Source organism: Coregonus clupeaformis, unplaced genomic scaffold, assembly GCF_020615455.1.
Source record: "Coregonus clupeaformis isolate EN_2021a unplaced genomic scaffold, ASM2061545v1 scaf0022, whole genome shotgun sequence".
Taxonomy (NCBI): Eukaryota; Metazoa; Chordata; class Actinopteri; order Salmoniformes; family Salmonidae; genus Coregonus; species Coregonus clupeaformis.
The window spans coordinates 1,445,025-1,460,000 of NW_025533477.1; the positions used below are offsets into that span (position 1 = coordinate 1,445,025).

Here is a 14,976-nt window from a genome sequence, read left to right on the forward strand (position 1 = left end):
TGTTTAAGAAGCATGTGACAAATAAAAGTTTATTCCATTTTGACGTTTGGGACAGTGTATAGTGCATTCGGTAAGTGTTCAGACCCCTTGACTTTTTCCATATTTTGTTACGTTATTCTAAAACGGATTAAAAAATAAATACATCTCATCAATGTACTCACAATACCCGATAATGACAAAGCGAAAACAGGTTTTTAGAAATGTATACAAATAAAATAAAATAAACGTATTTACATAAGTATTCAGACCCTTTGCTATGAGACTCGAAATTGAGCTCAGGTGCATCCTGTTTCCATTGATCATCCTTGAGCTGTTTCTACAACTTGATTAGAGTCCACCTGTGGTAAATGAAATTGATAGTCCCCTGTAGCTCAGTTGGTAGAGCATGGCGCTTGCAACGCCAGGGTTGTGGGTTCGTTTCCCACGGGGGGCCAGTATGAAAAATGTATGCACTCACTAACTGTAAGTCGCTCTGGATAAGAGCATCTGCTAAATGCAAAAAAAAGGCACACACCTTTCTATACAAGGTCCTACCATTGACAGTGTATGTCAGAGCAAAAACCAAGCCATGAGTTCGAATGAATTGTCCGTAGCGCTGTTCCTGTCTTCCCCAGCAGCTCAGAGCAATCAGTTCCTGCTGCTGAAAGTCCAAAAAATGGTTGGTGTGTTTGATACATGTCTTCCTGCCCCCAGTGGCCAAATACACAGACAGAGCAGAGAAAATACACACAGCCTACAGAGTTAAACAACTCTACAATAAATCACCCCAGGTATGAGGAGAGGGGTGTTATGTTGTTAGGAGGGAGGGGCGAGGGTCATGGCTGTGAGGAGAGGGGTGTTATGTTGTTAGGAGGGAGGGGCGAGGGTCATGGCTGTGAGGAGAGGGGTGTTATGTTGTTAGGAGGGAGGGGCGAGGGTCATGGCTGTGAGGAGAGGGTGTTAGGTTGTTAGGGAGGGAGGGCGAGGGTCATGGCTGTGAGGAGAGGGGTGTTATGTTGTTAGGGAGGGAGGGGCGAGGGTCATGGCTGTGAGGAGAGGGGTGTTATGTTGTTAGGAGGGAGGGGCGAGGGTCATGGCTGTGAGGAGAGGGGGTGTTATGTTGTTAGGAGGGAGGGGCGAGGGTCATGGCTGTGAGGAGAGGGGTGTTATGTTGTTAGGGAGGGGAGGGGCGAGGGTCATGGCTGTGAGGAGAGGGGTGTTATGTTGTTAGGGAGGGAGGGGCGAGGGTCATGGCTGTGAGGAGAGGGGTGTTATGTTGTTAGGAGGGAGGGGCGAGGGTCATGGCTGTGAGGAGAGGGGTGTTATGTTGTTAGGAGGGAGGGGCGAGGGTCATGGCTGTGAGGAGAGGGGTGTTATGGTCTGTGTCCCAAATGGCACCCTAAGAGGGTGAGGTGATGAGGTCCGGCAGGCTAACTGAGGTGAGGGGCACTGGGAGGGAGGGTTTAAGGGGGAGAGGTGGTGAGGTCTGACAGGCTAACTGAAACCACATGGTCCCACACTTATCCTGCTGCCTGTTAGTTCTATTTTACTGCCCCCCTCCCCCCCCCTCCCCTCCCCCCCCCTCCCCCTCCCCTCCCTCCCTCTCCTCTCCTACCTCCCCTCCCTCCCCCTCCCCTCTCCTCTCCTCTCCTCCTGTCCTACAGCCTGTTAGCTGTAATTTACTGCTGGTGGTTCATCTGTCTCTGATCAGCCTCGAGCAGGGATCTGGAGAAACTGTTTTGGCACCTTGTCAGGACAGATCAACAGGACTTTACTCTGAGATGACCAGCCAGCCAGCCAGTCAGTCAGTCAGCCAGCCAGCCAGTCAGTCAGTCAGCCAGCCAGCCAGTCAGACAGCCAGCCAGCCAGTCAGACAGCCAGCCAGACAGCAGGACTTTACCAATATCCTCTAGCACCTCCCCTACCTCTATAACCTCTAGCACCTCTAGCACCTCCCCTACCTCCATAACCTCTAGCACCTCCCCTACCTCTATAACCTCTATAACTTCTAGCACCTCCCCTACCTCCATAACCTCTAGCACCTCCCCTACCTCTATAACCTCTAGCACCTCTAGCACCTCCCCTACCTCCATAACCTCTAGCACCTCCCCTACCTCCATAACCTCTAGCACCTCCCCTACCTCCATAACCTCTAGCACCTCCACTACCTCTATAACCTCTATAACCTCTAGCACCTCCCCTACCTCTAGCACCTCCCCTACCTCTATAACCTCTATAACCTCTAGCACCTCCCCTACCTCTATAACCTCTAGCACCTCCCCTACCTCTATAACCTCTAGCACCTCCCCTACCTCTATAACCTCTAGCACCTCCCCTACCTCCATATCCTCTAGCACCTCCCCTACCTCTATAACCTCTAGCACCTCCCCTACCTCTATAACCTCTAGCACCTCCCCTACCTCCATAATCTCTAGCACCTCCCCTACCTCTATAACCTCCATAACCTCTAGCACCTCCCCTACCTCCATATCCTCTAGCACCTCCCCTACCTCTATAACCTCTAGCACCTCCCCTACCTCCATAACCTCTATAACCTCTAGCACCTCCCCTACCTCCATAACCTCTATAACCTCTAGCACCTCCCCTACCTCCATAACCTCTAGCACCTCCCCTACCTCCATAACCTCTAGCACCTCCCCTACCTCTATAACCTCTAGCACCTCCCCTACCTCTATAACCTCTATAACCTCTAGCACCTCCCCTACCTCTATAACCTCTAGCACCTCCCCTACCTCCATAACCTCTAGCACCTCCCCTACCTCTATAACCTCTAGCACCTCCCCTACCTCTATAACCTCTAGCACCTCCCCTACCTCCATAATTTCTGTACAGGAAAGAGGTGAGAGAAAAGATATGCACCCCCCACAGTGACCCCCTCACTCCCCCCAAACTGTATGTAACCCTAGACTAGAGGCTACCCTCAGAATCATTACTGGTGGTGAAAGGAGGGCAGATGGGCTGAAAGAAAAGACAGGGCTGGAAGAAAGCTCATGTAGAGAGTTCAGGAGACAATGTGGAGATCATCTCTACTGAGAGGACTAAAGCATGTAGAGAGTTCAGGAGACAATGTGGAGATCATCTCTACTGAGAGGACTAAAGCATGTAGAGAGTTCAGGACACAATGTGGAGATCATCTCTACTGAGAGGACTAAAACATGTAGAGAGTTCAGGACACAATGTGGAGATCATCTCTACTGAGAGGACTAAAGCATGTAGAGAGTTCAGGACACAATGTGGAGATCATCTCTACTGAGAGGACTAAAGCTCATGTAGAGAGTTCAGGAGACAATGTGGAGATCATCTGTACTGAGAGGACTAAAGCATGTAGAGAGTTCAGGAGACAATGTGGAGATCATCTCTACTGAGAGGACTAAAGCTCATGTAGAGAGTTCAGGAGACAATGTGGAGATCATCTCTACTGAGAGGACTAAAGCATGTAGAGAGTTCAGGAGACAATGTGGAGATCATCTCTACTGAGAGGACTAAAGCTCATGTAGAGAGTTCAGGAGACAATGTGGAGATCATCTCTACTGAGAGGACTAAAGCTCATGTAGAGAGTTCAGGAGACAATGTGGAGATCATCTCTACTGAGAGGACTAAAGCATGTAGAGAGTTCAGGACACAATGTTGAGATCATCTCTACTGAGAGGACTAAAGCTCATGTAGAGAGTTCAGGAGACAATGTGGAGATCATCTCTACTGAGAGGACTAAAGCATGTAGAGAGTTCAGGAGACAATGTGGAGATCATCTCTACTGAGAGGACTAAAGCATGTAGAGAGTTCAGGAGACAATGTGGAGATCATCTCTACTGAGAGGACTAACGCTCATGTAGAGAGTTCAGGACACAATGTGGAGATCATCTCTACTGAGAGGACTAAAGCATGTAGAGAGTTCAGGACACAATGTGGAGATCATCTCTACTGAGAGGACTAAAGCTCATGTAGAGAGTTCAGGAGACAATGTGGAGATCATCTCTACTGAGAGGACTAAAGCATGTAGAGAGTTCAGGACACAATGTGGAGATCATCTCTAATGAGATGACTAAAGCTCATGTAGAGAGTTCAGGAGACAATGTGGAGATCATCTCTACTGAGAGGACTAAAGCTCATGTAGAGAGTTCAGGAGACAATGTGGAGATCATCTCTACTGAGAGGACTAAAGCATGTAGAGAGTTCAGGACACAATGTGGAGATCATCTCTACTGAGAGGACTAAAGCTCATGTAGAGAGTTCAGGAGACAATGTGGAGATCATCTCTACTGAGAGGACTAAAGCATGTAGAGAGTTCAGGAGACAATGTGGAGATCATCTCTACTGAGAGGACTAAAGCTCATGTAGAGAGTTCAGGAGACAATGTGGAGATCATCTCTACTGAGAGGACTAAAGCATGTAGAGAGTTTAGGAGACAATGTGGAGATCATCTCTACTGAGAGGACTAAAGCTCATGTAGAGAGTTCAGGAGACAATGTGGAGATCATCTCTACTGAGAGGACTAAAGCTCATGTAGAGAGTTCAGGAGACAATGTGGAGATCATCTCTACTGAGAGGACTAAAGCTCATGTAGAGAGTTCAGGAGACAATGTGGATATCATCTCTACTGAGAGGACTAAAGCATGTAGAGAGTTCAGGAGACAATGTGGAGATCATCTCTACTGAGAGGACTAAAGCTCATGTAGAGAGTTCAGGAGACAATGTGGAGATCATCTCTACTGAGAGGACTAAAGCATGTAGAGAGTTCAGGACACAATGTGGAAATCATCTCTACTGAGAGGACTAAAGCTCATGTAGAGAGTTCAGGAGACAATGTGGAGATCATCTCTACTGAGAGGACTAAAGCTCATGTAGAGAGTTCAGGAGACAATGTGGAGATCATCTCTACTGAGAGGACTAAAGCATGTAGAGAGTTCAGGACACAATGTGGAGATCATCTCTACTGAGAGGACTAAAGCTCATGTAGAGAGTTCAGGAGACAATGTGGAGATCATCTCTACTGAGAGGACTAAAGCATGTAGAGAGTTCAGGAGACAATGTGGAGATCATCTCTACTGAGAGGACTAAAGCTCATGTGAGAGTTCAGGAGACAATGTGGAGATCATCTCTACTGAGAGGACTAAAGCATGTAGAGAGTTCAGGAGACAATGTGGAGATCATCTCTACTGAGAGGACTAAAGCTCATGTAGAGAGTTCAGGAGACAATGTGGAGATCATCTCTACTGAGAGGACTAAAGCTCATGTAGAGAGTTCAGGAGACAATGTGGAGATCATCTCTACTGAGAGGACTAAAGCTCATGTAGAGAGTTCAGGAGACAATGTGGATATCATCTCTACTGAGAGGACTAAAGCATGTAGAGAGTTCAGGAGACAATGTGGAGATCATCTCTACTGAGAGGACTAAAGCTCATGTAGAGAGTTCAGGAGACAATGTGGAGATCATCTCTACTGAGAGGACTAAAGCATGTAGAGAGTTCAGGACACAATGTGGAGATCATCTCTACTGAGAGGACTAAAGCTCATGTAGAGAGTTCAGGAGACAATGTGGAGATCATCTCTACTGAGAGGACTAAAGCTCATGTAGAGAGTTCAGGAGACAATGTGGAGATCATCTCTACTGAGAGGACTAAAGCATGTAGAGAGTTCAGGACACAATGTGGAGATCATCTCTACTGAGAGGACTAAAGCTCATGTAGAGAGTTCAGGAGACAATGTGGAGATCATCTCTACTGAGAGGACTAAAGCATGTAGAGAGTTCAGGAGACAATGTGGAGATCATCTCTACTGAGAGGACTAAAGCTCATGTAGAGGGTTCAGGAGACAATGTGGAGATCATCTCTACTGAGAGGACTAGAATAGACAGCCTCACTGTTTTGAATCACGTCCATCTAAGAAGGTCCGGTTATGTGTTTCCAGCCCTTTATTAAGTGTTTATTGTTGGTTTAATTCAACATTACGCCCCCTTCCAAGTATCACAATATTTTTTCCATGGCAAAAATGAAAACACGAAGCGGATTGATCTCTTTGGAGCTTTAAAAACCTGCTGTGTGTAAAATATTGCGTGCTATAGCTTGGAAAATAAATACATGTGATTCTGGATGACAACATAATGATTTTAGTTTGCAACATTAGTGCTGTTTTCCTAAAGAAGTTAAATCCACTTGGTGTTTTGTTTCCTTGCCACGATACTAACCAATATGGTGATACTGGTATGGTCCCGGCCCTACCTTCAGTATGGTGATACTGGTATGGTCCCGGCCCTACCTTCAGTCCTGTGATACTGGTATGGTCCCGGCCCTACCTTCAGTATGGTGATACTGGTATGGTCCCGGCCCTACCTTCAGTCTGGTGATATTGGTATGGTCCCGGCCCTACTTTCAGTATGGTGATACTGGTATGGTCCCGGCCCTACCTTCAGTATGGTGATACTGGTATGGTCCCGGCCCTACCTTCAGTATGGTGATACTGGTATGGTCCCGGCCCTACCTTCAGTCTGGTGATACTGGTATGGTCCCGGCCCTACCTTCAGTATGGTGATATTGGTATGGTCCCGGCCCTACCTTCAGTATGGTGATACTGGTATGGTCCCGGCCCTACCTTCAGTCCTGTGATACTGGTATGGTCCCGGCCCTACCTTCAGTATGGTGATACTGGTATGGTCCCGGCCCTACCTTCAGTCTGGTGATACTGGTATGGTCCCGGCCCTACCTTCAGTATGGTGATACTGGTATGGTCCCGGCCCTACCTTCAGTCCTGTGATATTGGTATGGTCCCGGCCCTACCTTCAGTATGGTGATACTGGTATGGTCCCGGCCCTACCTTCAGTCTGGTGATATTGGTATGGTCCCGGCCCTACCTTCAGTATGGTGATACTGGTTTGGTCCCGGCCCTACCTTCAGTATGGTGATACTGGTTTGGTCCCAGCCCTACCTTCAGTATGGTGATACTGGTATGGTCCCGGCCCTACCTTCAGTATGGTGATACTGGTTTGGTCCCGGCCCTACCTTCAGTATGGTGATACTGATTTGGTCCCAGCCCTACCTTCAGTTTGGTGATACTGGAATGGTCCCGGCCCTACCTTCAGTATGGTGATACTGGTATGGTCCCGGCCCTAAATTCAGTATGGTGATACTGGTATGGTCCCAGCCCTACCTTCAGTCTGGTGATACTGGTATGGTCCCGGCCCTACCTTCAGTATGGTGATACTGGTATGGTCCCGGCCCTACCTTCAGTCTGGTGATACTGGTATGGTCCCGGCTCTACCTTCAGTATGGTGATACTGGTATGGTCCCGCCCTACCTTCAGTATGGTGATACTGGTATGGTCCCGGCCCTACCTTCAGTCTGGTGATACTGGTATGGTCCGGCCCTACCTTCAGTATGGTGATGCTGGTATGGTCCCGGCCCTACCTTCAGTCCTGTGATACTGGTATGGTCCCGGCCCTACCTTCAGTATGGTGATACTGGTATGGTCCCGGCCCTACCTTCAGTCTTGTGATACTGGTATGGTCCGGCCCTACCCTTCAGTATGGTGATACTGGTATGGTCCCGGCCCTACCTTCAGTCTGGTGATACTGGTATGGTCCCAGCCCTACCTTCAGTCTGGTGATACTGGTATGGTCCCGGCCCTACCTTCAGTCTGGTGATACTGGTATGGTCCCGGCCCTACCTTCAGTCCTGTGATACTGGTATGGTCCCGGCCCTACCTTCAGTCTGGTGATACTGGTATGGTCCCGGCCCTACCTTCAGTATGGTGATACTGGTATGGTCCCGGCCCTACCTTCAGTATGGTGATACTGGTATGGTCCCGGCCCTACCTTCAGTCTGGTGATACTGGAATGGTCCCGGCCCTACCTTCAGTATGGTGATACTGGTATGGTCCCGGCCCTACCTTCAGTATGGTGATACTGGTATGGTCCCGGCCCTACCTTCAGTATGGTGATACTGGTATGGTCCCGGCCCTACCTTCAGTCTGGTGATACTGGTATGGTCCCGGCTCTACCTTCAGTATGGTGATACTGGTATGGTCCCGGCCCTACCTTCAGTATGGTGATACTGGTATGGTCCCGGCCCTACCTTCAGTCTGGTGATACTGGTATGGTCCCGGCCCTACCTTCAGTATGGTGATGCTGGTATGGTCCCGGCCCTACCTTCAGTCCTGTGATACTGGTATGGTCCCGGCCCTACCTTCAGTATGGTGATACTGGTATGGTCCCGGCCCTACCTTCAGTCTTGTGATACTGGTATGGTCCCGGCCCTACCTTCAGTATGGTGATACTGGTATGGTCCCGGCCCTACCTTCAGTCTGGTGATACTGGTATGGTCCCAGCCCTACCTTCAGTCTGGTGATACTGGTATGGTCCCGGCCCTACCTTCAGTCTGGTGATACTGGTATGGTCCCGGCCCTACCTTCAGTCCTGTGATACTGGTATGGTCCCGGCCCTACCTTCAGTCTGGTGATACTGGTATGGTCCCGGCCCTACCTTCAGTATGGTGATACTGGTATGGTCCCGGCCCTACCTTCAGTATGGTGATACTGGTATGGTCCGGCCCTACCTTCAGTCTGGTGATACTGGAATGGTCCCGGCCCTACCTTCAGTATGGTGATACTGGTATGGTCCCGGCCCTACCTTCAGTATGGTGATACTGGTATGGTCCCGGCCCTACCTTCAGTATGGTGATACTGGTATGGTCCGGCCCTACCTTCAGTATGGTGATACTGGTATGGTCCCGGCCCTACCTTCAGTCTGGTGATACTGGAATGGTCCCGGCCCTACCTTCAGTATGGTGATACTGGTATGGTCCCGGCCCTACCTTCAGTATGGTGATACTGGTATGGTCCCGGCCCTACCTTCAGTATGGTGATACTGGTATGGTCCCAGCCCTACCTTCAGTCTGGTGATACTGGTATGGTCCCGGCCCTACCTTCAGTCTGGTGATACTGGTATGGTCCCGGCCCTACCTTCAGTCTGGTGATGCTGGTATGGTCCCGGCCCTACCTTCAGTCCTGTGATACTGGTATGGTCCCGGCACTACCTTCAGTATGGTGATACTGGTATGGTCCCGGCCCTACCTTCAGTATGGTGATACTGGTATGGTCCCGGCCCTACCTTCAGTCTGGTGATACTGGTATGGTCCCGGCCCTACCTTCAGTCTGGTGATACTGGTATGGTCCCGGCCCTACCTTCAGTATGGTGATACTGGTATGGTCCCGGCCCTACCTTCAGTCTGGTGATACTGGTATGGTCCCGGCCCTACCTTCAGTATGGTGATACTGGTATGGTCCCGGCCCTACCTTCAGTCTGGTGATACTGGTATGGTCCCGGCCCTACCTTCAGTCTGGTGATGCTGGTATGGTCCCGGCCCTACCTTCAGTCTGGTGATACTGGTATGGTCCCGGCCCTACCTTCAGTATGGTGATACTGGTATGGTCCCGGCCCTACCTTCAGTATGGTGATACTGGTATGGTCCCAGCCCTACCTTCAGTCTGGTGATACTGGTATGGTCCGGCCCTACCTTCAGTATGGTGATATTGGTATGGTCCCGGCCCTACCTTCAGTATGGTGATACTGGTATGGTCCCGGCCCTACCTTCAGTCCTGTGATACTGGTATGGTCCCGGCCCTACCTTCAGTATGGTGATACTGGTATGGTCCCGGCCCTACCTTCAGTATGGTGATACTGGTATGGTCCCGGCCCTACCTTCAGTATGGTGATACTGGTATGGTCCCTACCTTCAGTCTGGTGATATTGGTATGGTCCCGGCCCTACCTTCAGTATGGTGATACTGGTATGGTCCCGGCCCTACCTTCAGTATGGTGATACTGGTATGGTCCCGGCCCTACCTTCAGTCCTGTGATACTGGTATGGTCCCAGCCCTACCTTCAGTATGGTGATACTGGTATGGTCCCGGCCCTACCTTCAGTATGGTGATACTGGTATGGTCCCAGCCCTACCTTCAGTATGGTGATACTGGTATGGTCCCGGCCCTACCTTCAGTATGGTGATACTGGTATGGTCCCGGCCCTACCTTCAGTATGGTGATACTGGTATGGTCCCGGCCCTACCTTCAGTATGGTGATACTGGTATGGTCCCGGCCCTACCTTCAGTATGGTGATATTGGTATGGTCCCAGCCCTACCTTCAGTATGGTGATACTGGTATGGTCCCGGCCCTACCTTCAGTATGGTGATACTGGTATGGTCCCGGCCCTACCTTCAGTCCTGTGATATTGGTATGGTCCCGGCCCTACCTTCAGTATGGTGATACTGGTATGGTCCCGGCCCTACCTTCAGTCCTGTGATATTGGTATGGTCCCGGCCCTACCTTCAGTATGGTGATACTGGTATGGTCCCGGCCCTACCTTCAGTCTGGCTTGGTGGTTAGCTTCTTCAAAATCAAGCTTCGCTTGCCGGTAACAGCAGAGAATCCCCTCCTGGATCTAGATCCTTGCTGGCTAATATTGGTTTTGTGCGCGCAGCAAACTGTGAGTAGCATTTTTGAGTTACTTGTATAGATTTCTGAGCTGGGATGTCTGTCCTGAAAATAGTTTAGGTCAGAGGCTGTATAAAATGTTCAATGCGCTCGTTAGCATTTAGTTAGCATTCTCTATGGGATTTTACATGCACTTTATAGCATTGCTAACCTTCGGATTACAAAGGCTCAGTGGGGTTTGAAAATAGTGCCCCTTGTGTTCAGTGCCGGTATTACTGAATACCCTGGTATGGCACAAGGTCGGTGGGAAGGTATGACAATCTGGATACCGCCCAAGCCTACCTAACATTTGCAGCTAGCTGTTGGATGGACTTTTAGTGTCAGAGACTCTTTAAACAGCACATCTGTTTTCAGGGAGACAGACAGACGTCTGTAAAGTTCTTGTCCTCCTCCCAAGACAAAGAGAAACCGGAGGACCACAGCATGACTAACGCTCCCCAGCCAAGTGGAAACGATAAGACTTAGGCTGCCTCCCAAATGACACTCTTATCCATATATAGTGCTCTACTTTTGACCAGGGCCCATAGGAAATAGGGTACCATTTGGGATGCGGGCAGGGTCAGACTCAAGGCATGACAACAGAACTGGACTGAAATAGATGGATGGATAGATAAACCATACCTCAGCAACTGTTCGGGTCCAGAGATGGAACAGATGAATCAATCAAAATGTACTATTCATTCACTAGCTAGCCAAATGACTGACACTGTAATAGGAACACATTGAAATTATGAATTTCAACCACCACTCGATATCTTGGACGGAGGAGACTTCAGATTGCTTACAGGTCAAAACACATGAAACTCTTGGGTTAGTTGGTGAACCATAGAGATTAAAGATGCAGTCCGGGATCTTAAGCACAACAAATTTGTAAGATATTGTCTGAATTGGATTCGTAACATATCATACGAATTGCAATTGTATATTTATTTTTTTGAACGTTCTGGAGCATCACTTTAACAATGCTAGTCATACAGTCTCCCGAGTGGCGCAGTGCCACTAGAGATCCTGGTTCGAATCCAGGCTCTGTGGTAGCCGGCCGCGACCGGGAGACCCATGGGGCGGCGCACAATTGGCCCAGCGTCGTCCAGGGTAGGGGAGGGAATGGCCGGCAGGGATGTAGCTCAATTGGTAGAGCATGCCGTTTGCAATGCCAGGGTTGTGGGTTCGATTCCCACAGGGGGCCAGTATAAAAAAAATAATAATAATGTATGCACTCACTAACTGTAAGTTGCTCTGGATAAGAGTGTCTGCTAAACGACGTAAATGTAAAAACCGGAGGACCCCCGTGTAATGTAGAAACCGGAGGACCCCCGTGTAATGTAGAAACCGGAGGACCCCCGTGTAATGTAGAAACCGGAGGACCCCCGTGTAATGTAGAAACCGGAGGACCCCCGTGTAATGTAGAAACCGGAGGACCCCCGTGTAATGTAGAAACCGGAGGACCCCCGTGTAATGTAGAAACCGGAGGACCCCCGTGTAATGTATACAAGAGATGACCACGATGACAACACCAAAACTGGTGCTGACGAAAAACCAAGCGTGTGTGTGCGTACGTGAGAGCAACAGGATGTGTGCATCTGTCTCTGTGTATAAACACGCTCCTCTCACCTCTGACAAACACATACAGAGTAACAGCCGTGGTCCCGTCGATGACAGCCTTGATGTCCCTGTAGTAACAGCGGTAGGATCCCGTATCATTCCCTTTAGCTCCAGTGAGTACCAGGGTCTTGCAATACGGCCTTCCAGGCTCCCCTTGACACTCCAGGATCCGGACCGCTCTTCTCTGGACAGGGACAGAATCAGGGGTTACAGCCCCATCCCTGGCCACGGGGTGGTCTCCCCCGACTCCAGCCCCAGCCCCAGGGGTACCAACAGGGGCTACAGCCCTAGTGTCGGCCTCTCCCCCTGGGGCTCTGCTGGGCCTGGGGCCGGCCTGACGGTCAGTCAGCTCCTCTCCCCCTGGGGCTCTGCTGGGTCTGGGGCCGGCCTGACGGTCAGTCAGCTCCTCTCCCACCAGGGTTCTCTCAGGCCACACCCAGGACAGAGTACGCTGACCCCTGGAGGTCAGAGGTTAGGGATTAGAGGTCAGAGGAAAGGTCAAGTGAGAGGTCACAGATGGGTCAATTATGTTTTTAACCAATCAGAACAGGTTAGGACTTTGCAAATGTCAGGTGTGTGATGTTAGCGACTGAGACAGATTGTGAAAGAGTGTGTGTGTGTGTGCGCTCGTGTGTGCGTGTGTGCGTGTGTGTGTGTGTTTCTCCCTTTCTTATTCTTCACCCCCATCCCCAAACCTCCTTGGTGCTTTGTAAAATAAATTCAGTTAGGGGAAAATATTACACCTCGGGGCTTTATGAACGAGATGGAATCATTATATCTCCGTCCCAAATGAAATATTACACCTCAGGGCTTTATGAACGAGATGGAATAATTATTCCTGCTATTTTCAATGGCGTTAAAGCAGTGTTTCCCAAACTCGGTCCTCGGGACCCCAAGTGGTGCACATTTTGGTTTTTGCCCTAACACTACACAGCTGATTCAAATGATCAAATCAAAGCTTGATGATTAGCTAATTATCAAATCAAAGCTTGATCATTAGCTAATTATCAAATCAAAGCTTGATCATTAGTTGATTATTTGATTCTGCTGTGTAGTGCTAGGGTAAAAACCAAAATGTGCACCCCTTGTGGCCACGAAACCCAGCGTTAAGGTTTAACAAAAATTCGGGAGAAAGGACCAGACTTGAATGTAACGCTTAACTAGTTTCCTTGAACACAACTCCATAGCAACTCAACAAGCACCAGCTGCTAACCGTTGTCAATCAGCCTCAATTACTTTATGCAACGCTTAACTAGTTGCCTTGAACACAACTCCATAGCAACTCAACAAGCACCAGCTGCTAACTGCTAACCAGCCTCAACACCTGTTCTCACTCTCCTTAATCACCACTACCACCTTACTTAAACCGAACCAAACAGCCATTCTTCTTCACTGTTTTGTGACAAGCCTGGATTTAAGTCTACTCAAAGTTTACTCAGTTACTTAAAGGAAAATTCCACCCAAAAACTGTCTTCTGGTATTTACTTCATTAGTCCGTTGTTGATATAGTCCCAAAATGTTTTTGCTTGTCAGCAAGATGCATTTTGCATCATACGGGGATGATTTCTGTATTTTTAAAGTTACACATCTTGAAAACTTGATTGCTGACAAGCAAAACATTTTCTGACTTCTCCTTGCAGTACACCACGATCAACCATGCCATCACTCTCATTAAACTTGCTGGCCGTGGAGCCTGGCTTGCGAAGGCCGGCAGCATCTCCTCCTTCAAGGTGCTGCCCCTCCATCCCGACACCTGGCATCTCGTCGAAGTCTGCTGTGAGGGGCGGTACTACTCCTCTGTCCACTTCACTTTTGGACGCAAGAGGAGCCCTCGAATATTAGACACCTTAGCCCGAGGCCCTCTGTTGGATCTAGCTGAATGTCGACAGGCTTCCTTATGTTCTCCATTTCCTCACTAGTAGTGCCCCTCCATCCCCTCCCGCCCTGGGCGTCTCCACCTTCAGACACCTTGAGGAGAAGACAGAAGGCTCTTCCACTCGCCTCAAATTCCTCGGCATCATACTGGACACAGTCTCCTTTCAGGCTTCCCCAGGCCTCTCGAAAAAAACTTCAGCGCATTTCCCTCCTGTCTGCGTTCACTGCTGGAGTTATTCCATCAGGATCATCCCTCAAGGCCGCTCCTTCCTTGCTCCATGACCTTCGACCCTTCCTGCCTCTTGGAGCTCAGGCTTTGGAATCTGCTCCTCATTAGAACGGTATCACCTGCCTTTTCTCTCCAATGACTTCGTCACCATGTCTGCCTTCGTCACCATGTCTGCCTTCGTCACCATGTCTGCCTTCGTCACCATGTCTGCCTTCGTCACCATGTCTGCCTTCGTCACCATGTCTGCCTTCGTCACCATGCCAGTTCATCCCACTCCATGCGGACATCCTCCATCCAACTTCTTTCTCAAGTTGCTTACTGGGTCTTCATGTTCCTCCTCCTTTCCCCGGTAAGTCTCCCTTCTCCTTAAGGGCCTCCAACGCACCGACACCGACCACCCCCCTCACCCATCACACTCGACATCCTGTCTGCCTGCATCCATTCGCTGTGGTATTGTTGCAGCCCCATCGCAGTCTCTTCTACACTAGATCAATGTTTATTTTGGCATTTTTGGGGATTCCTGTGATGTTCAGCGTTTACGTCCTCAGCTGTTATCTGCAACCCTTCTCGTCATCCCAGCGTGTCAGACGTCACCGTCCTCGACAAAGATACCCTCATTCACCATCAAACACAGCAAAACCAATCAGTTTGGCAGAACCACACCAGTCTACCTGTTCCGGCTACAATATACCCACCACCCACTTACGAACCCTTCACCAACTTCCTGCAGCTCAGACAATCTCAACATGCCTCTCCACCAACACCAATGTATTGGTGGATTAGACAG

The 14,976-nt window shown here is 49.5% G+C and overlaps 1 protein-coding gene across 2 annotated transcripts in view; it reads right to left on the bottom strand.

Annotated features, from left to right (window-relative positions):
• flt4 (fms related receptor tyrosine kinase 4) overlaps nt 1-14,976 on the bottom strand; it is a 126,768-nt gene that overhangs the window by 108,049 nt on the left and 3,743 nt on the right. For both annotated transcript variants that reach the window (XM_045212555.1, XM_045212554.1), the window contains exon 2: nt 12,095-12,543. In XM_045212555.1, coding sequence (XP_045068490.1) covers nt 12,095-12,543 — 449 coding nt within the window. The remainder of the gene's footprint in view (nt 1-12,094; nt 12,544-14,976) is intronic.